At 37.5% G+C, this 23,778-nt stretch overlaps 1 protein-coding gene and 1 non-coding gene across 3 annotated transcripts in view; both read left to right on the forward strand.

Moving 5' to 3' along the window:
- Positions 1-23,778, forward strand: part of LOC131989586 (adipose secreted signaling protein) — a 57,014-nt gene that overhangs the window by 22,279 nt on the left and 10,957 nt on the right. For both annotated transcript variants that reach the window (XM_059354856.1, XM_059354855.1), the window contains exons 3-4: positions 10,667-10,806; positions 23,644-23,778. The exon at positions 23,644-23,778 is cut by the window's right edge and continues 4 nt beyond it. In XM_059354856.1, the coding sequence (XP_059210839.1) occupies positions 10,667-10,806; positions 23,644-23,778 (275 nt within the window). The remainder of the gene's footprint in view (positions 1-10,666; positions 10,807-23,643) is intronic.
- On the forward strand, positions 2,520-2,590 carry trnag-gcc (transfer RNA glycine (anticodon GCC)). Its single transcript has one exon. It is a non-coding gene; the product is annotated as a tRNA-Gly (tRNA).

The following is a 23,778-nucleotide window of genomic DNA, read 5'->3' on the forward strand; positions in this document are numbered from 1 at the left end:
CAAGTGGGACAGTAATGGCCTCTGCTACATGTAATGCAAAGACATAATTCAGCATGTGAATTTAATTAACGGGAGAGTTATGATGTTTATGTTTAAGTGGGGCTGTATGAGATACTTGTCCAGAGTCATTGTATTACCTACAGTAGGTGGTGGTCACGGTGTCAGCTGCAGCAAAACATATTTTGACCACCTAAAACAATCAATTAACATCAGTTTTAATTGAACTGAAGCCTTTAAACCAGTTTATGCTTTTCAAAGCCACCAGACTCATTTGACAAAAACAGTATTTTTTCCTTGCAACCTTGCAAAAATAAAAAAAAGAGTAGCAAGAACAGCAAAAGTTAATAAATAGTTTTCCCCCCTATTTTTTTTAATGTAAGATGACGGTAAATTTTTGGCAAATTTGCTGCCAGACTCTTGAATAAAACAGTATTTTTTCCTTCCACACTTGCAAAAAAGAAGTTAAAAAAATAGTCAAAATGTGGCAGCAAAAGTTATTTAACAGGGTTTTTTCCCCTATTTTTTTTAGAATATAATATGATGGTAAATGTTGGGCAAATTTGCCATTTTCTAGCATTAAATTTAAAGAGCTTAAATCAGTTTATGCTGTGTTTTTTCCTTGAAACCTTGCAAAAAAAGAGAGTAAAAATAAATGAATAAGTGAGTAAGAAGTGAATAAATAGGGAATTTTTTCTATAAAAAAATTTAAATAATATTACAACAGTAATATCAAATTTGCTGCCAGACTTTGAACCATTTTCTTACATTAAATTTAAAGTTTTAACTGAAGCCTGTAAATCAGTTTATGCTTTTTAAGGGGCCATCAAACCAAAACAGTAATTTTACCTTGCACACACAAAAAAAAGTGTAAAAAAAACAACCAACAACAGCAAAAACAAAACAGTAAAAAGTCTGGCAACAAAAGTTACCAAGCACTTACCGTCAACAGTTAACAACCGTAAGTTAGTAAACAGATAATTACTTTAAAAATACATATAATATGCAGTAAATATCTGTATTTAAATAAGAAGAATAATAAAAAAAATGTACTTTAATTTGATATTAACTTCTTACTTTTTTTGTACAATTTCTTCTTTTTTTCATTAAATTTAAAGTTTAACTGTAAAAAAAAATTGCATTATTTAACATTCAGCAAAGTTATGTTTTTTGTATTTTTACATAAAATTCACTGTAATTTAACATTCAAGACAACAAACAATTGAATAATACTGTAAAAAAAAAAATACAATAAGTCATTATATTATATTACAGATTTCAACACCCATTTTATGGTTAATATTTAAAAGAAATTTTTTTTTATGGCATTTGCATTAGAAAAAACACACAAAGAAATCACCTGTAAAATGATACAGTACATCTCTGGAAGTTGCTGGTGTCCTGCTGCATTGACTGGTTAGTTTGTTTGTGTTATTGTGTGACTTTTGGATTTTAAAGGGTTAGTTTGATTCACCAAAGTCACACAATGACACAAACAAACTTGCTGATTGTGGCAACACGAGAAAAGCAACTGTGACGCAAAAGAACAGCATGTTTCACGAGATCTATGAGGAATAAAACTGTTTGATCTGTGTTAATTGAAACAAACATAACATTGTTCTCAAATTAAACGTTTCAGTGAAATGTTCAGTTCAAACCATCACAGAAATAGTCATACAAATTTTAAAAAAGAGCTGGAGGGAGGAGTTCAAACCTTGGCTCCTTTCTCATGATGCAGGTTTAAATGTGTAAATGTTTGCTGAAAAAAGCTACAAAAAAGGTCGGACACAGACCGGTTTGGGAGGAGAGGGTTTCCGAAAGTGGCTCTGGTGGAGTAAACGGCCCTAACGTGTAACTGGGAGTAAAGTTATCAGCATTAAAACTCACTAAGAATGGAAATAATGCTTCCTATTATTCCTCGTGTTTGATTACGTCTTCTCACAGCATTTTGAAAAGGCTGGAGAAGATGTGAAGAGAACTGCATGTTAAACTGATTTGATTCTGTGTTAATTGAACCAAACATCACCTCTTTTTGTCATACAAAAGGTTTCAGTCAAATATCAGTTACAAACTGCAGCATTATAATCCATGCAGTGTGTGCATGGCATGAGAAAGAAAAGACTGAGGGCAACACTTCCCCCTCCCCCCCTCCTCACTGGAAGTGTCTGCTTACGTGCAGTTTCAGACCGTCCCATGTGGAACACGGAACCTCCTTGAGAACGTCTCCGGTCCCAAAAAGCTGCAGAGCATGACGCAGTAAATTAGGAGAGGAGTGAGGGAATGTAGTTCAGGAGTTAAAACTCATCTCTCCAAAACTGATCAACTCTGTCACAGTCACTATAAACAAGTCGGGGCTGGTAAATAATGCATGCACGCTGAATTTAACACGTACAATGCATTCTTTTTTTTCCCCCGAACCATTTGTCACGGACTCCTCACAGTGGGACAGTTTGAACTGCAAATCACAGTTCCGGGTCTTGCTCACTATCAAATTTTTTAGTGCACACATAGCGTACATGTAAGCATTGGTGGTTCAGTGGTAGAATTCTCGCCTGCCACGCGGGAGGCCCGGGTTCGATTCCCGGCCAATGCAACATCCTTTTCCTTTTTCCCAAACTTCACCATGTAAAAGGCTGAGATGCCTGACCGGAGACAGATGTCAGAGTAGTGATGCGATAGCAAGCTCAGTACAGTGTGGGACTACTTCTCCAAACATGGTTATATAGATGACTATTTTATACATTGTATGTATAATGATATTAACCAAACCAACTCAAAAATGTCTTTTGTGCCGAATAAAGTACAGTTATACTGACATGTTTCATAAAAAGAAAAACGGCAAGTTGAATTTCTCTGAAAAAAAATTATCTTTAAAAAATTGCTGTCCGTTCAAGGACTGTTGGAAAGTTCAATTTTTGACAATAATGCCTGATTTTACCGTTTCTTTCTACAATAAAGGTTGTATTTTTGCCGATCTTTTAAAAAAAACATACATTCAATGGTGTTCAGAGGGTTAAATTGAATAAAGTTATTTGAATACCTTTGCAGAGTTCTGTCTGTGCAAAACCATTGCACAATCCACTTAGAAAAGGCCTAATTAATTCCAGCTCAAAAATTCACTTGCCACATTCTTGCCACATTGGTAATAGGAAAATGATTCTCCTTCAGTATCGGCCTTAAAATCCCATATCTGTCAGGCCCTATTGGAAAAAAATGCATTTGCAAGTTTGAACATTGAGGTGTAATCAACTTTAGTGAGAGTGAGGCAGGATTGTTCCAGCCATGTGTAATTAAATTAAAACGTCAAGGCTTCGTGAGCCATTATTTTGGAATAAGAAGTTAATTATGTTGCTATCTGTTTGATCTTCAAGATAAATGTTAACAATATTATCAGGCTCTGCTCTGTTGGCTTAATAAATTTTATGCAGACAGCATCTATTTCATCCTGGCTTGTCATGGCTTGTTAAAGAAAATCAAATTATTATATTTTGTTAAGTTTGGATTAAAGGAATTACCTTAAGGAATATCTCAGATCTAGATATAGAGGGGAAGACATTACTCTCCCAGTAAATTTGAAGAAAAGGAAAAACATCAGGGTTTCCTTCAGGATTTTTTTCAACCGTGGGGGAGGACTGTCTGAGTGAGGGGGGGGGGGGGGGGGGGGTGGTGATGACGACGACAACATGAATTTTGAAATGTGAAATTATGACTATTTTAAACTGAATGTTTTTCTAAATACATTATTTACTATAGGGTTTCCGGTACATGAATTAAAAATAATAATTGACAATAGGATCTTGCAGTATCACGAGGCCAAAACAACAAACCCAACAACAACAAATTAAAGATGTAAATTAAATAACTACACTAGTCTATACTGAATAAAGTCAAATAAACATCCCTTCCTGCATAGAATGTGTACAAAAGAAAAAGGCAGTCCATCCATTTGAAGAAACTAGCTCCAATGTAAAAATACAAGGCTGTAGCACAACTACAGACACGCACATGCATCAAGGAAGCAGGCAGTCCTCTGGTGTTGCTGCCTCTCACACTGCATCCTCTGACAGAGTCATAAGGGAGCTTTTATTAGCCCTTACTAACAGAGAAAAAGAGGATTGAGTAGCTAAACTATAAGCACTTACCATCAATCATCTCTTTAACCCATTGAAGCCTGGAAAGCGGATACGTCGTTTTGTAGTATTTGTATAAGCTCTCAAATACCTTTTTGAATTTCATTTCTATCTGCTACAGAGGCTGAAAAATCTATTATTTAGTAGAAGAGTTGACACTTTCTTTTCCATAATTTTTCCAGAATTTCCAGAAAATTAGAGGCTTATTTTAAAATTGCCCAGCGATTTTTCAGGCCTCAATGGGTAAACTAGGTCGCGTCTTCTCACGTCTCCTCCGGTGAACAGCAGCTAGCAGGCGCCGCCGTTGTGAAGTTTGCGGCTCCACTTGTACTCCCGAGCTATCACAGTCTCTTTAACATTGTCCTCGTTTAGATAACTACAGTCAGAGACGTTGTATGCTACCATCGGCTCATCCATGAGCGCAATATCTTCCTCCTCATCTTCCTCCAACTCACTCTCTCCGGCATTATCTTGGCTAACGTTAGCCGGACCGTCCTAGTCGGAGGTCCGGCTGTCTCTCTCTCCTCTCGTCTCCTCACCTACCGGTGCGGTGAAATAGTCCATAATTAACTCTGTCCAGTTATCAACAAATGTAGCATCTCTGACTCTGATTAAATTGAAAAGTTTTGCAATGTGCCCGTCACATTAATCCATCTAGTTAAGCCAGCGATCTTCAACCACTGTCTGACAACCTTTGTCTGTGTGCCGCGAAAAACTTTCTGACAACGTTATGTTTAAGAGCTCAAAAACTATACTTTTCATTTGAATTTCATGTTTATGTTAACATTGTCTTAAAGCTGAGACTTTACTTATTCAGAAACACATAAAACCCCCAAAAAGCCCAAAATCGCTTTTTTCATGTTTAAACGTGTTTTTACAAGAACTGCGACTTCTGACTCATTTTGATGGAACGTGTCACATATCTCTCTATACTGTATAACCAAAGACTCGACATGCTTTATTAGGCCCAAAGTAGTCTCTCTTTAACAAATGTCAATGGTACAAAAATAAAATAAAAATAAGAATCTCTCTGAAATAATGATAGAAATAATGCGTATCCTGTATTAACAAATCAATAACACATTTATCCCAACTCAGGATTTCTCTGTAGCCTAAACCATTTTTACATTAGGAACATAACAAAAGTGTATCAAATGTAACCTAGCTTAGGTACCTTTCTTTCACCCTTTTCTCTCCCTCCACGTCTGACTGTTGTCTCTACTCTCTTCGTCTTTCACGCGCCGCAGCCAGACAGGCAGGTGGCGACTTCGGTGGTGGTTTTTGGTTTTTCAAAATAAGGGTATACTTGCAGCGTAGCGTCACATTTCATGAAAAACACCATGTGTTGTGCCAAAATCACATTTCATACAATAATTTACATAATTACTGTATAAACATAAAACAACATAAAAACAAGGTACAAAAAAACATACATTATTCTGAAGGTGTGGCGGCTTTTATTTTGCCATGGCGGTGCGCCACAATCAATTGCATGTAGAGGAAACCCTGCACATTTTCCAACTTTAAGCTCTTCTTGGAAAAAGACAAAGAATTATTGTTGAAATTTGAACTTTCCCACAGTCCTTCAACAGATCATAGATTAGGAAAGTTTCAGTTCGAAAAAGTAAACAAAACGGAGCCTAAAATTGTGATATTTGTGTCAAAATCACTTTATTCTAACTGTCTCATTTAAAATGTCGCAAAAAAAACAACTGTTGGAATTACTAGATCCTATTAAAAACATTAAATTCTGCACCTCAGCGACACTGTGAAGCCAATATTGATTCTGCTGAGACGAACGGTCACGTGACAAATATTCACTGAAAATCAGTTTACACAGAGCTGAGAGGAGAGGACAGGAGAGGCTGTAAAAATGCAAATAGTTCAATATGTATAGTGTTTTTTACAATATTCATGACACTTGGGAAAGTGTTTTTATATAAATAACATTTAAATCATTTTTTTTTTTTTTTATAAATTATCAGAGAAATTCAACTTGCGTTTTTCTGTTTATGTGAATTATGTCTGTAACTGTCTTATTCTGCACAGAAGACGTTTTTGAGTTGTTCTCACTTCTAGCCATGATTGTGCTGATTCCACTGAGCGAAAGGACTTGTATAATAATAATAATGATAATAATAATAATATAATCTCAAACTAGTATTTGTGCACCATAGTAACTTAATAAACCATTCCTTAATCCAGTCAGTACTCATGTCGTAAGTGAGAAAATGTAAATATAAATCCTCTTCTGTGCACCAGCCTTGTTTTGTAGCCGGTGTTAATTAAACTTACATCACGCTCACTGAATTAATAATGTTGAATTCAAACACCTGTTCAGTGCAGTGATGAAAATGCCACTTGTGTTTGCTGTGACACCTTGTGAGTCTGGCTATAAAAATACACCCGAAGCAGGCGAGCAGCGCCAAAAGGCCCCGTTCCAGAGTGAAGTAGTGCGTTTGTATTTTTAGGAACTTAAAATCCGAGCCAGATATGCATGTCTGTCGAAAGTTTTGGCAATCACTTATGTTGGCTGCAAAACAAAAGCTCAAGCATGGTGGTCGTAACGCTGATTGGAGCACCTTTGAAGTTTCTGAATAAATCGGGGATAACTGGCATGGTGGCAATAAGAAACAAGGTGCACAGAAAGTGTGTTTGTAAAATAGGATGATGCTAGATAAGGTAATCTCTGAGTCAGATTTGCAACACACCAGGGGCACAGATGAGATATTTGAACTGGGGGTGACAAAGCTGTCAGCAAATGATTTCAACTCAATGATTTATTTTTCCACTCCATGTTTTATCTAAGCATTTTAAATGAACTGTAGTGAAAATATATTTATTGTGTATCTATGTAAAACATATTTACATAAATAAAAAGAAGTTTGTACATGAAATTGCCAGTGCAGCCAAACAAATTTACTGACTTGAAGCTGACTCAATGAAGGACCCAAAAACATCTCTCCTCCTTTCATTACCCTCAACATACTGCTGGGCAATTTCTTGTCTGTTCAGTCTGTCAAGCCTTTAGAACCAGTGTTTCCCACAGGATTTTCTGAGACTACGATGGGGAGACCCAAACAAAGTAGGGGGGTTAAAGGGCATGCTCCCCCAGATAATTTTTTGTCCTAAAGCCTAAATTTGGTGCCTCTCGCACATTCAATTGCCACTTTTCCATCTTAATCATTGCATATTTTTAATGAATTATTGTAAAGGAGAATAAGGGTTCTTCTGTTTTATTTAAGGCATCTTATTTTGACAGTCTTCTTGTAAATTCTGCGATGGACTCTCCTCACACATCCATGTGCTCTTATTTTGAAAACATGTGTTTGCTTTTATTTTGAAGTCGGGTCCAACACGTTCTTACCTAACGCCTTATGGTGTGTTCACTTTACACTGAAAGTCTGAACTTAAAAGTCGAAACTTGAAAGTTGGAACTTGGAGCCTGGCGCAACGTCGAAAATTCTGACATTCGTGTAGACCTTGAACGCACCATTAGCCGTACCACACAAACGCCGGACTCTCTATGTGCGCTGCAATGTACATTAGTCTAATTATCGGAACATTAATCCTCTGTTTTTACCGGCGATGTTTGTCGCCTTATGTAGGGAAAGTGGGGGGGCGCGCGCGGATCTGGATCTGGATCACTATGAATCTGGGGGGGACATATCCCCCTCCGTCCCTTGTGCCATCTGTGCGCATGCAACACACACAACACACACAACATCCATTTTCAGAAGAGTTTCTTGGGAAATGGTATTCACATTAAGGATGAGTCCCAAAAAAGGACAACCTCCTATTAATAAAGATTAAATAAATACTTAAAAGGTTGTGTAAATGTTTGCTGGTCCCTTGTTGTTTAGCTTCTGTCCATGTCTCTTTTGAACTCTGGGAAAGTGACGCTTTATAATCAGAGCCAAACCCCCTTTGAGCAGAAACTCAGACGGATTGTTTGCTGTCAAGGAGAATTATTGTTTTTTTTGGGAGGAAGGGGGTTTATTTGGAGAACTAGTTTCCATTCTCTCACACTGGGGATGAACGCCTGGGCAGAAGAACAATAAATATCAGCATCTCTGTGTCATCGGAGAGCACAAAATCCTAAAGGGAAATAATATGCAAGTCTAAACTTCTTTAGCTCCTTTATTTTGATCCTGTGGAGACAGAAGACTTCTTATATAATTTCATTGAAAAGGGAAGTTAAATAGCAGTCTAAGATAATCATAAAGTCCCAGTTTTCACAGTTTTAATCCTGTCAGTGTATTAATTGTTACTTTATGTATTCTTATTTACCAAAAACGTGTCAATAAAATGGATATCAGAGTATTTTAACTTCCCTTTTAAAATCCCTGTGTTTTATTTACCTGTAAAACAAAGGCAAAGCGGTTTATAATGTTTTATGACTCATCCTGCACTCAGGGGAGTTTACAAAAGTTAATCCAATCAATTGAGAGTTTGGGCAACTTGCCCAAAACATGGATGTATCAAAAGAAGTGGAGGTGAGGCCCTGTTCATTCCTATGGAAGTTGCTCAGTGGGGCATAAAATAAATTGAACTTTCATGTATAAAATTACCTGCACCTACTTCTACACCCCTACTTCATCTTTGTGACTTATTTACCCTCCTGTTATGTTAGTTTCTCAGGAGCAGCAATAATGTTCATGGGTCAATCAGACCCGGGGCATGTTTAATTATCCAAAAGTGTCCGAAACCAAAAAATCCCAATAAACAGTTTATATTTCATTATTACCTCCATTACTAACCATTTCAGTCAATATTTATTGCAATGGTGTTCTTTACCTCTCAAAGACCATGGTTCAATGAGGATAATTAGTATTTCATTTAAATTATTTTTACATGACTTTGATTTTTTTTTGTTTTTGTTTTGATACATATTGAATTTTTTTCTTTTTATGGAGTGATATTGATAAATGATCACGACACACAAATATGTGATTGCACTTATTAATTAAAGTGATTGCACTTATTAAAGTTAAACCCCGAAAATATTATTTTAACTATTTCTTTGAAATCGGTCAATTTGAACCTCAACATAACAAGAGGGTTAAGCCAGTGGACCAGGCCTAACTTCCTGTTTAGCCAGATTACTCAACCCTTAAAAACGACCCCATAGGTTGTTTGTACAAGCAGCAGAAAACGACCCATATTAAGTTATAAACTGTCCTACCCCGCCCTACCGATGTCTGACTTTGACCCAGGAGAACGGGTCTAGAGTGTGTAGCGTGTCTTTTATAATGCCTCATCAGGAATTGTTATGCCCTTAACTCAGGTCAGTGGTTTTGTTGCCTAAATTCAACAAAACTGCAGCCTGAATTTATAAAAAGAAGATTTCATTGGGCAGCTTTTCTAGACTTTCCAATATGAATCAAGTTCTGATAGTGAAACGAGTCATTCCACATGGAATGTAATTAGCAGAATTCTCCTTCCTAATATAAGTTTATGGGAAAAAGTATTTTTGGGCCACATGTTCAACCGCCAAAGCCGAGCACTGTTTTATATTTATACTATGGGGAACCACACTTCAGCATTTGTGGGTTGTGACTAACTGAACAATATGGAGAATCAAAAGAAGAGATGTGTGTTTGGATATAAGCGGGCAAAAACATTGTTCTCATAACCGTATATATAGGAGTTAAAATGAGCCCTACCGTGAGAAAAATAAAAGTGTTTACATAATGCATCAATAATGATAATAATCCAATAATATATGTGGGATATATAAAACAATCTGAGTGGGTCCATTCTGCATAACAAGTACTTTTACTTTTGATACTTTAAGAACATTATGAAGCTGATACTTTTGTACTTTTACTTCAGTAAGTTTTAGATGCAGGACTTTTACTTGTAGTGGAGTAATCTCACAGTATGGTATCAGTACTTTTACTTTTACTTTTCTGAAGTAAGTAATCTGAATACTTCTTCCACCACTGCCAGTGAGCAACAACAATTCATGATGCATCCTGCATTAATTAGGTGCATTAAATCATCATGGGTCATGCATTAGTTATACATCACTTAACTACATTTTTCATTATAAAGAGTAACGTTTTTTTTTTTAATTTATAATATTTAAGAGTTATAAGGTATGGATATGTTTCCTGTGTGATCCATGTTTAGGAAATGTGCCATTTCTCAACCCCATAAAATCATTTTGTTGCCTATAACTTAGATCAATTAAGCGCAATTTTGCAGAATAAAATGTACTTTTGATACTTCAAGTACATTTTTAAACTGATACTTTTGTACTTTTACTTAAGTAAGGTATCTGAAATTTGTCTTCCGCCTCTAAATATGATATAATATGACTGCTTGAGCATAGATTTGTGCCCGTGTGGTTTTTGTGTGGCCTTAACTGCTCCCTGAGCATTCAGACTACCAGAGCAGGTTTGATTGAAAGCACTTTTTAAATTTCTATGAAAGGCATTGACAGTTTAACAAATCTTTACTCCCTTTGAAAGGATCCAGTGTGAGTGTTTTTGTGTGCGACCTTCAGCGGCTCTTTCCTCTTCCCTCTCACTCAGGTTGTGCGAAGGCGGGAGGCGTGCGCTTCTCAGAGGAGCCCCCCGCCACCGGAGCCCCGTCACATGTTCACTTCGACGAAAAGCTGCATGACTCCGTCGTCATGGTAACTCCGGAGGATGACGGCAACTTCATGGTCAAGGTGCGTTTAACCTTGAAGTAGCCAGACACTCGTCAAAAAGATTTGTTTAATTCTACCTCAAATTGAATGTGACTGAGTGTAGATTTCAGGTTGTGCACATTTAGACCCAGTACTGTCTCTTGCTCTTCTCTTCTATATTAAAAGTTTTTATCTCTGCCAAAAAGCAGCTGCTATCCGTATACGTTCTGTTTCAAATTCAAGTCCTGTGACTCATGTCAGGCAAGATATTTTATAAGTATGGGTTGTATTAGGAGTGCTAAATTATAAGAAAGTCTACTTAGAAATCTGTGAAATAGCAACTCAAATGTCTTTTGTGCAGAATGACACAGTTATAATGACATAAATCATAAAAAAGAAAAAGTGCAAGTTAAATTTCTCTGATAAATTATTTTTAAAAATTGGAATAAAATGGAATTTATATATACAACACTTTCCCAAGTGCCCACAAGTGTCATGAATATTGGAAAAATAAAAATGTCCCCACATGCTATACATATTGAACTATTTACATGTTTACAGCCTCTCCTGTCCTCTCCTCTCAGCTCTGTGTAAACAGATTTTCAGTGAATATTTGTCACGTGACCGTTTATATCAGCAGAATCAATCATGGCTTTACAGTGTCTCTGAGGAGCAGAATTTAATGTTTTTAACAGGATCTAGTTATTACAAATGCTTAATTTTGGCAAAGTTTTAAATGAGACATGTAGAATAAAGTGATTTAAACAGAAATATCAAAATTTTAAGCTTCGTTTTGGTAACTTTTTCTAACTGAAACTTTTGAACCTATGATCCGTTCAAGGGCTGTCGGAAAGTTCCAATTTTTTAGTTTTTTAATGGCAGTACTGATGTCCAGCTTATATAGATGTCATTGGTTGCTGGAACTTAGAGAAATAATATTTGATTTCTGTCTCATTTGTTTTTAAAGGACTAATTGAAGGTGCTGAAACAAAACTGGCTTCAAAAGTAATTTTCTCTCCCAAATCATAATGTATTATGCTGTGTGTAAAGCCCTACCTTAGATGAACCGCAGAACTCTAAAGTGGCACCCAAGGACGTGATGTAGTAGCTATTTGTCTGGAGCGAAGTGATAAACATCAGTAAATTAGACCCAATGTCATGCACGACACTTTGAATGTCATCTGCAGCGCATAAAAGGGGTAAATCTGATTGTTGTAAGGCTTTCAGGCAGTATCTGGCATGAATTAATTTAGTTTCGAGGAATCGCACTAAAATACTGGAAATGTTTATCTTTATTAGATAATGAGCTTCTTCTGTTTTCTTTTTTTTTTTATCAAACTCAGTTATCAGCTGGCATCATCACATGCTCTCCTTGGATCAAAAAGTGTTCTGGAGTAGTTTCCTGCAGCCTACAGACATTATTCAGTCCCCATCTGCTTCATGGACACCATGTACAGCAGATCAATTTATCCAAGTCCAAGTTAATGTTCCTGCCAGGTTTATAATATCTCCGTGGCCGACTCTCCGAGTTAATGCTCCTGCCAGGGTTATAATATCTCTGTGGAGCAGATTCACAATAAAAATATGCAATTAAAACGCCTGATATTCTGTGGAACATTAAAGCAAATGTAACCAAGTAGGAATATAACTGTGAGTCAGCTTAAAGGTTAATTCCTGTACATGTACAATATAATTTCAGTACTTCAAATGAATCATCCTAAATAAAAAACCAAGGCCAAACTAAACTACAATATTCAATAGGATGGAACTGGAAGAGTTCAGACTTCTGACAAGGATAATGTTGCATTCACATGCTCCTCGGATTGCCCCATTTCCTGAGTTGCGAAGTCATTCTTCCAACCTTTATGAGGTTTAAGTCGTAATGTGAAAACAACATGAAGGCTACAACGAAGATGTGTGTGTGTATTATTTAGCCCAGAGAGTTCACCAACAGCATTTTAGCCCACTCTCAGTAAGATAAGATAAGATAAGATAAGATAAGAAAAGAAAAGAAAAGAAAAGAAAAGAAAAGAAAAGAAAAGAAAAGAAAAGAAAAGAAAAGAAAAGAAAAGATAAGATAAGATAAGATAGTCTTTTAATGATATTGATATGTTATAGTTTTTTGACTTGAGGGGGTGTTTATATGAATTTTACCAGTTGGGAATCAATTTTTATGATTATTCCGACACTACACGAACACAAAATGCTTGCAATGTTAACAAAAATGCAAAAAAAAAAAAAATTGTGTAGGTGCTCCGTTTTTTGGGATCTGCTCCAAAATGTAAAGGATTTGTACTTGCTAACCCATGCTACACCCTTCCACTGAGTTTCATGGAAAATCCTTTAGGTTCCCTTTAATTCTGCTGACAGAAAGACAAACAGACAAACAAACCAAACCCAAAACATGACCTCCTTGGTAGAAAGAAAGATCTTACCACCACTAAAATAAAGTGCTCCAGAAAAATATGCTCCAGAAAGATATGGGGCAGTACTTCATCTTGTGAAAGTAGTGCAAGGTTTACTAAATGCAGTGATTACAATCGTAAAGATTGTGTTACAGTTACACACACAAAAAAAACTTACAATGTGGTCAAAAATGTGTAGGTAACAGGGCGGGTGCCTGGAGAGTCTTATCTCCATCCCACAAGAGATGACAAGCCCAAAGGAGTGCACAGAGAGCAACAGCCAGGCAGAGAGGAGTCACAGATTTGGAGTCTGCACAGTAGATATCACCATAACACAGCTTTTCCTGCTGCTGTTTGTAATCTGCAGCCTCATGTCCTCCAGCTTATTGATGAGAAAGTGGGGTTGGTGAGAAAGATGGTGGGTGCAGCAGATTTTTGTGGGATGCTTGTAGCTAATCTTGGCCTGTGACTCTTCTCTGCCAGCTGTTGTTCTCTATGCACTTCTCTGAGCAAGATATCTCTCCGGGGAAGGAGATCCCACTTTCCAGAGACCGATTCATTACAGCAGTTTATTAAAAGCAGAATATCAGTTCAGGTGAAGGTCTTAATTTTAGTTTTAGATGTAAACTTATGTAGCTAACTACTGTACATCTAAAAATGCAGCTGCAGCTACATCTACGTCTTACAATACATAGACAATACATATACGTCTTTGATATAACATTAAAACTGTCACTTCTTTATATTTGGTTAATAATGTTATTTCATTTTTAAATCTGCCCAAATATATTTAAGCAGTTCTGGTTTTCTTGGAAAAAAAACAACACTATCTTCTCACAAATTGTATCTGAATAGTTCACTGACCCTGAAAGTCTTGTGCTTGGTCATAATTAGGCGCTTGATGTCCCTGGGTGCCATGTTTTTCAAGTGGTGGATATAATATAAGAAGGTAGCTCTTTGATCTAGTGATGCAGTGTCCTCACGAGCATTGATAGGCTTTATCTGCGAAACATCCAGGAGAAGATTAAAGTTTTTTCCCGTCACTGTTAATCTCCTCTGTCGGCTATAAAGGCACAGAACAATGATATCAGACTTCTCATCTGTTCTCTGCTGTCAGCTCTTAAACCCTGGAGGAGCTCGATGTTGGAGCCATGCAGTGGCAACAGGAGGTGCCAAAAAACTTCAAAAAACAGAAAAGCCTGTGGGGAAAAAAGTGTTCTTAAATTTGACAATCAGTGGCCGTTCACTTGTTTCAGCTGTGCAGACTTCATTAACACCGGAGCTGCTGCTGATCGTGGTGCTAATGAAGGGTTGCTTCGATGAACCATGGATCTTCTTAATTAAAACATTGGTCACTTATGTCTTCCTTATCCTCCTTCATGGCTTTTTTTTTTTTGCTTTAGTGAATACGCATTCACCATTGCATCATTATAAGCGGTGTAAGTCGAGGGAGAAACGTGGAGATTTTGCAGCAAAGATCCATAAATGGAGGCATGAAACTGAAATATCTCAACAAGTTCCCCAGATGGTGATTCTCCTGATTCTCTCCAGGCCTAAATAGGGAAGTCAATGCATAAGTGTCTTAAATCTGCTTTTTTTTCTATTGGCCAACAGGGGGTGACTCTGCTGGTAGTCCGGTTGTATAGAAGTCTATGAGAAAATTACCCTACTTTTCTCTTGATTTATTACCTAAATAAACATTTTCCAAATTAGTTTTAAGTCTCAGTCGTAAGTCTTCTTCAATAAAATTTCAGTAAATTATGGTCCCATTTAGAGTCAAATAGATGAAAATTCAGGATTACTTTACGGTATGGCTACCTTGTGATTAGCAGGTCACTACCACTCTACACTCTATGTTTTAGCCTTAGAACTTCGACCCGTTCACATAGTTTGTTTTCAGTTTGACCATTTTGGTGGCCTAAAAATTACTTATTTTATATTCAGTTCCACTCAAATACACTCTAAGGAGTGGGCTGACTGTTTGTTTTGTTTCTTTTTAACCAAGTTAGCACTATTGCTTGTTAATAACTTTGCGCCACCCTCTCGTTCAAGTACTTCTGGCTTCAACAAACCCAAAAGGTGACGGCAAAATTGCCAAACTTGAGGGTTCAAAATGATCATCCACCAACCAATGGGGTATGTCCTGGTAGCTGTGTCCACTTCCTATATACAGTCTATGGGTCGAAATTATTATTATTACTATAACATTAGACTAGTAATTAAACATCAGCATGCTTTCAAATAGTGGTGAACCATTGGGGTTTTTTTTAATGGCAGGTGCCAATAAATTCAACAGGCGACCGATATATAATGCCAGTATTGTTTATATTCTCTGCATCTGATATAAAACAACAATTTAATAAACTGAACTAAACTGCTGAACTTAAATGAACATTTATTTAACAATGCTGTTGTCTGCATTGTCTCTGTTTACTTAAGTGGATCTGCACTCCATCTGCAGTGCACTTATATTAAACTGAATAAAAATGTATCAAATTAAGTCAGAAAAAAAACTTCAAATAAAATGAATTGGAGTATTTTAAGACTGCAGACTGTTTTCAGATGTTGGATAAGGACACTAAAGACTAAAACAATAAAAGTCTTGTCTGCAGATGAAATGTAGCTCTGAGGTGAAATCTGTGGAAAAGCACCGATTTAAATGTTTGAGGAGGACGTGCACACAGGCACAGAACCAACTAACCACATGATTTATCTAACAAGTCATGAATTTGTTTCTCTTCGAGTGGCTGACACACAAAATCAAGTGCATCTCAAGTAGCTCACGTTTTCAAATGAGATTTCCTGCCTGCAGGCAGAGTGTGTCCTAGAATCCTTTATATCAATATTATATTACAGTACAATTTAAATTGTCTTTGTTCTCATTTTCCCACTGAATAAATATAACCTTCTCAGTGCAGTTGATACATTCAACCACTTAGATGTTCCTTTATTGCCTTTTTTATGTGGTTTTATGACAAAGTTTAATGTAATTAAGGCTTTACACGAGGACGGTCTGAACAGAAGACGCAAAAGTGGCGGCGCGTCTTCACTTTTTATTCCTCATTTAGACGAACATTTTCGGGAGGAAATCTGCGTGCATACGGTGACGCAAAAGTGTGTGAAATTGGATTGTATGCATGCCAGGCGGCATCACTTAAAGCGATAAGAGCATCTTTGGGCATGCAGAAGTTTTCACGCCACACATTTTCATCAGCTACTCCTTCCACAAAGTTCTCCACCATCCACTAGATCTCCCAGGTCTCGCCCAAAGCCGTCTGGCTCGCCTCCGACCAATTGCTGCATCCAAAATGTGATAGAGGTAATTACAGATCCTTCTTTGTTCAGTAATACTATCTGTACATATCCTGTACATTTGGTGGAAAGACTCCTGTAAGTTTATTAGAGCTGCCAGAGCAGCTTGAAGGTCCGACGCATGGAAATAATCCCACATTTGTTTATTTTCCTGTACTGGAGCATGTATGTGACGTAAACACATATGTGACGTGAGCAGATCAGATCAGAGTTTTGTGTCTTGGTAGTGTAGACGGACACGATACGGCGGAGCGTATTTAACTTTTCCACTTTGGAAGGTGGTTTCAGATTTTTGCGTCTTTAAGCCCCCAAAACGTCGTCGCCGTGTAAACAAAAGGCACTTCCAATAAAATATTTTGTCACTTTTACCCGCGAGCGTCCTCGTGTAAACGGGGCCTTAGTCTTTCCAAGTTTGAAGTGCTCTAAACTTAGATGGTCTATCTTCCTTTATAGCAGAGCTAGACTGATATGGGATGTTTGAGACAGACAATACTGTTTACACAGAGGTAAAAATTAATTGAAAACCAATATGGTGGCCGATATAGTATCAGTATATCATATTTATAGTATATTTTTTGAGCTGGAATGAAAATAAACCTTTTTTATGTGGATTGTGCACCAATTTTTCACCACTCTGCAAAGGTACCCAGAGAACTACTTTCTCAAACATAAAACTGCATTGAATAATATTTTTAATTATTTTACAGTATACAAACAATAATACTGAAAAAAAATAGGAATAAAAAAAATAGCAAAAAAACACTACTTTAAAAAAACAAAAAAAACAATTAACGCAACATTTCTAAAGCATGCCAAGCAATATTTTCTGCATTATATGTTGTGTAAAAAAAGTTTTCATAACAGCATATAAACCGTTATTGATGGGCCAGTATCGTCCAATAATATCTGTCAACTAATATATCTGTCGGGCTTTACTTTATACACTCTCAAAAAGCTTTCAGGTTCTTCTTGTGCCATTTTGCAATTATATTATTCCAAAATCCCAAAGTTCTGCACACGCTCTCACAGTAGCTAAGCCTTGAAACTAATTCACAGCCAAATCCATTTGCTTAAAAGCTGCATGTTCATGTTGAGATGGACTACAAACTTGGCTGTGACCTTCACAGTTACAGAGCAACCCGTCCGTTTTCGTGCGAGTGTGTTTCTCAAAGCTCTTTAAGCATGCTCGAGAGTGGGCACAGAGTACTGTCAGGCCGGCATCGTGGCTCATCGTCGAGCCGGAGGCGGGGGAGGGGAGGGGAGGGGTACGGGGGGGTAGTGGTGTTGCTATGGAAATGGCTGAGGGGGAGGGGGGGTTGTTCAGACCAAAGATGAGGTGGGAGTGTGTGGGATGGAAGTGGTATGTATATAACAGCTGTATGAATACCACTTTTCATAAAGGTAATTTGAATTTCACAAAGTCTTTATGTTAATGCAGGCGGAGTCTCGTGGAAAAGACTCATCATGCTCGTTAATGCTTCTGTGTGTTATTTCACTCTGGTGTCTCGTGAAAAACGGAGGAGCAGGAGATGGAAATGAGCAGCTGTCTGTGTTACAGAGATCGGCAGAAGAAGTGTCGCTGCAGTGGCCAATTCAAATGATTTCTGAGACTCTGAACTGCCAGATTATGTTTATGAGGGTTTTTTCAGGTTTACATGCACATTAACTAAAACCATGTTACTGTATGATTAGGGGTTAATGACTGCAAGCATGTGTTGCTGTCTACAGGAAGCAAATATTTCCTAAATAAGTTTATGGTCCCAATTCTCAACCTCTATACATATGTACTTAAACGCATAATACAAATATTACATGGCAAAAATAAGGTTGATTTTTCTGCTTTTTCACACTGCGAACAAGGGAATCAACTAATCTTATTGTGCGGAACAAACATATTCAAAACGTATTATAGTGCAGCCAAGTGTCAAGGGTTATGCCGTCTTACCTTTCATAATAAAAGCCCTAGACTCTTCGTATCAGGAATCTAATTCACTCTGAACGTGAACTTAATCAGGCCAAGGCGAGTTTGTCCTTTGCCTGTGTAAATCTATTTGCACCTTTTATTTAACTGAAGTGTCGCAAGTGTTACAAATTCACCATGCTGCTTAGCCTGGGTATACCCATACTGCCTTGCGCAAATTTCATTTCGAACCTCCCGGCAGTCTGGCAACCAGGGCCGTTTCTTAGCCCTGTTTTAGGGATCCAATCACAGAGCGGGGAGGGACGGCAAGACGATGACGAGTACTATTCGACAGACGTACACTTGTAGTTTTGTAGTTTTCTTACGGATCCAACATGGCTGCAGCAGACGCAAAACTCTCTTTAGCTGTAGACGGCGTTTTAAATAGTTAAGAGACAAAGTTTATTTTAAAAGAACGCTACTAACGCCGCTACTAACGTCGCTACTAGCGCCGCTACCGCTCGCTGCTGTAACGCCGGTGATCTCGATACGAGCAGGGGGACAGCGGAGCCCCAGAGACCCGCAGCAGCTTTTTTATTGCCCATAAAATCAGTGGATGTGTGTGGCTGAATGACATGAGGGGGAATAAGGCGTAAAAATAAATAATCTTGCAGAAAGCGAGAACTGGAGAAGCAAAGCAGCAAGTAACACTCTCTCACAGACACACACACAACAAACATCCATTTCTGCTCTACTACATCATCTGGTATAACTGATCTGATTGGCTAAGAGCTACCTACAGACGCTTTGATAGACATTCTAAGCGTCCAATAAACGGCTCTGGAGGATCGTAAACCACACCTCCTCTACGGAGAAATGAAGGGCTGGTTCCCAGACTAGATCTCATTTGTGATTAGTCTGGTGTTAGCCAGGCTTCATGCTGCTGATATGAACCAGACGAATCATCCATTTATTTTTTGCTCTGACAGATTAGTATGGTCAGTCTCCCATTCAGACTGATTTTTAGATGGTCGATCTATAACTGACGTCCAGTACACCTCACAAAAATATGCAGCGTTGATTGGATATGAATCAAGATTCTGTAACTGCATTTCCTATTTCACACCTGAAATGTTTACAGAAACATATTTACAGTATTTCATATTGTACTGTTTACCTGTAATTTCAGGGACTGCCACAACTTGCTTGTAGCACTACGTCCCACTTGAAGCACTATATCACACTTTCCATGTTCCAATTGATCTGGGGTCACGTTTCGTTGCTCTGATTAGTTGTAGGTCTAATTATCAGTGTTCTTGACTGCACCCATTCATAACGCTCCGTGGAAATAAAAAAAATGAATTCCATAATAGTTCCAAAATAATACTAATTGGAGATAAAGACTTGTAATTCAAGGCTAGGTATGAGCATTTTTAAAGCAACTTTTTTGCAAATGTAATGTAATTGATTCATCATACTTCCAGGGGTGTAAAGGCTTTAAATCTGGAAGTTTTTGAATAACTTTGGTGTGTTTATCAAATCATGCTTAACATAAGATAAGGTAAGATAACACAAGATAAGATAGAACTTTATAAATCCAGAGGTTCCAGATTGTTCCAAAGTTACAATAACAATTACAAAAACAATCACAATATAGGATCATATAAGAAAAACAATGAACAAAAAAAGGTTACAATAACAATATATAATATAGATATAAATATAACAATATGAAAATAAACAATAAAGTGTCTAAGGAGTAAAGTGGGTAGAGTGCAGATGGCATTGCAGGATGTAATATACAGATATATTGCACATGATATATATAATCCTGATTATGTCTTTAATTTAAATTAGATAATCTGCTTAACCCATTGAAGCCTGGAAAGCGGAAACGTCGTGTTGTAGTATTTGTATAAGCTCTCAGATACTTTTTGAATTTCATTTCTATCTGCTACAGAGGCTGAAAAATCTATTATTTAGTAGAAGCGTTGACACTTCTGTTGAATTTCCAGAAAAACTTCAGGTTTTAGGGGCTTATTTTAAAATCGCCCAGAGGTTTTACAGGCGTTTTAGGCCTCAATGGGTTAAGATGTATGTCTAAATCAATGAGAATAACTGAAGTTGCACCAAAATGTACAGTACAGGCCAAAAGTTTGGACACACCTTCTCATTCAATGCGTTTCCTTTATTTTCATGACTATTTACATTGTAGATTCATCAAAACTATTAATGAACACATGTGGAATTATGTACTTAACAAAAAAGTGTGAAATAACTGAAAACATGTCTTATATTCCAGTAAGCAAAGGGTGGCTACTTTGCGGAATCTAAAATACAAGACATGTTTTCAGTTATTTCACACTTTTTTGTTAAGTACATAATTCCATATGTGTTCATTCATAGTTTTGATGCCTTCAGTGAGAATCTACAATGTAAATAGTCATAAAGAAAACGCATTGAATGAGAAGGTGTGTGTCCAAACTTTTGGCCTGTACTGTACATTTAGCCAACAGCTTTTAAGCAGAATATAAAAGAGTTCATAAATCTTCTCCGTTAGTGCCTCGCTAACTGTCCATGCAGGATTGTTATTTTTTTCCCCCTTCCAGTGACACTTAAGGATCTCCAGTTTCCAGTTAGTAAATACTGTAGTTGCATATCCATTAATTCAGCTTGAATCATGTTGGCGGTGAACTGGACATACAAGTTCATAAACTGCGTGGTATTCCGCTTCAAGTTGCGTAATGAATTGCACCATTGTTTCAGATGAACGATGAGTGGTTTGTGTCTCTGGGTGTGTACGACTCCCAGTGTTACACATGTTTCTCTGGAAATGACACATTACTGTCACTGCTCAGTGGGGCACTCGTAAACTAAACGTTAAGTTGCTTACGATCCACAATGTTTCTTATTACTCCTTGGCCTCCATCATTACTTCTTCCTTTTGTTCAAATGTGCAGCACGAAATTCATATTAAATCCATTTTTCAGAGGCGGCTCACGGTGTCTGGACATGCGTGGGACTCACAGAACGGTTATTGTTTTTCTCTGCAGCGCTCCCTCTCTCCCGGCTCACTCCATGCTGTTTGCAGCCTCTGCTCTGCTGCTTTAACCAGGGGTCGTGTGGGGCTGAAGCTGCCGTTTGCAGCTCTAGCTGGAGGGGCTTTAGGCTTATCTCTCCTTGCCTGCACGTCCCTGCGGTCTCCTTCTCTCCCTCTCTCTCTCTCTCTTTTTTTATCCTCTGTGAGGCTTTCTTCACCCCTCTCACTGACGATTCCCTCATGAATTTTTCTCTTTGCTGAACCTCTACATCACTCCTTTCTCTCCACCTGCCTGCTGCTCTCGCTCTCACTTCCCTACCTTACAGGGTCCTTTTTTAAATTTTGCATATGAATTGAAAAGGTGTGAACTGTGCTTTATGCAGCAGCAACAGGAGATATCACACAGTGGATTTAACCACCTAGAACCCGATTTTTATTTATTTTTATGGCACTTAATCTACTAATTCACATACTACAACCTAAAGGATGATCTTGTTTAGGTCGGGATTGATTGTTTTTATTATTGTTCTTTTCTGGATTTTTTAAAAATTCATCAGTTAATTGTTAGAAAATGGCAAAAGATTGACCTGCAGTCCCAAAGACATATTCAGAGTTTAGCAATGTAAATCAGAAAAAAAATCACATTCACTTTTGAGAAACTGAAACCAGATCATGTATTGAGATGTTTTCTGCTTAATACATAAACTGACAATCTATGATTTAATTTCTGTTGATCATCTAATCAATTAAATATCAAATCATTTTTGTGGATACAAATTCCTTTAAATTGAATTGTTTAGGCTACTTTCTAAATTTTCTTCGTGTCTTATGCAGCGATTAGTTGACGAGTTGATTAATCCTCTGAACAGGAAGCATGCCTTTTTAAGCTCACCAAAAATTCACCCTTTAATGTAGAAAGAAACATCATCTTTGATCATAGGTTACGAAAGTTTCGTTAGAAAAAGCAACCAAAGCGAAGCCTAAAATTGTGATATTTCTGTCAAAATCACTTTATTCTACATGTCTCATTTTAAACGTGTCCAAAAATAAAGCGTTTGTAATAACTAGTTCCTGTTAAAAACATTAAATTCTGCTCCTCAGAGACACTGTGAAATCATGATTGATTCTGCTGAGACCATCGGTCACGTGACAAATATTCACTGAAAATCTGTTTACACAGAGCTGAGAGGAGAGGACAGGAGAGGCTATAAAAATGTAAATTATTCAATATGCATAACATGTGGAGACACAATTTATTTTTCCAATGTTCATGACACTCATGGGCACTTAGCATAGTGTTGTATATATACATTTAATTATATTAAGTTTTTTTTTTTTTAAAGAAATGCAACTTCCTTGCTTTTTTTTAATGATTTATGTCATTATAACTGTGTTATTCTGCACAAAATAAATTTTTGAGTTGTTCCCACTTCTAGCCACAGAGCTGCAGGACTAATACAAATCACTGTTTTATATATATATATATATATATATATATATATATATATATATAGGCCACAGTGAGTAAACTGTAGAAAGAGCAAAAAACGCCCTGAAACAGCTTGTTGGGGTTCAGAGGGTTAAGCGTTGATACCCTCGATACCAGAAATTCTATTTGTTAAAGTCCACCTCCACTCAAAATGTTGTTGTTTTTATTTTGGTCCCTCTGGGGGTCCATGGTTAGCTGTTCCTGCTCCAGCCTGCACACTGCTGTCGAAGGTGTAACCATGAATAAGACTAAGCTCTTGAATTGATGATGGACCCATTCACACAGGATAAGTATTATTGAAAGATATAGGAGTTGATTGAAATCCAAGAGGTAGTTTAGTTTTATTTCCCGCCAGGCTAAAATTGCCAATTTGGCAGAGGTGAGGGGGATTAAGATCGCCAGAGCAATAACTAATGATTTAAAATTAGAGGACTCCCTCAAGGAAAACTCTGTCCAGCAGTGTGGTGCTTCTGAGAATTACTTCTCCATGTTTCTCATAGAAATTAATCCTTTATTTATTGAGCTGTAATGGACTTCCACTATGCCATGTGAGGCCAAGCCAAAGCCCTCTCTATAAATCCCTCTCTCCCTATGTTACAGTCGGATTATTCCAAACTTTGTGTGAGAGAGAAAGACACCCATTGTTTTTCCACCTAATCGCTAAATCTTTCTTTGACTCTTTCCCTTTCAGCTCTCTGAACACCTCTCCCTCCCTCCCTCTCTCTCGCCGTAGGTTGGCTTCCTGAAGACGCAGCACCGGTATGAAATAGTGTTCACCCTGCCCGAGGTCCCCGCTCTCGGGAAGGACGCGTGTCCAGCACCAGTACCCAGTCCACACCTCCGGATCACTGATCTCACACCGGCAGCA

Source organism: Centropristis striata, chromosome 17, assembly GCF_030273125.1.
Source record: "Centropristis striata isolate RG_2023a ecotype Rhode Island chromosome 17, C.striata_1.0, whole genome shotgun sequence".
Classification (NCBI taxonomy): Eukaryota; Metazoa; Chordata; class Actinopteri; order Perciformes; family Serranidae; genus Centropristis; species Centropristis striata.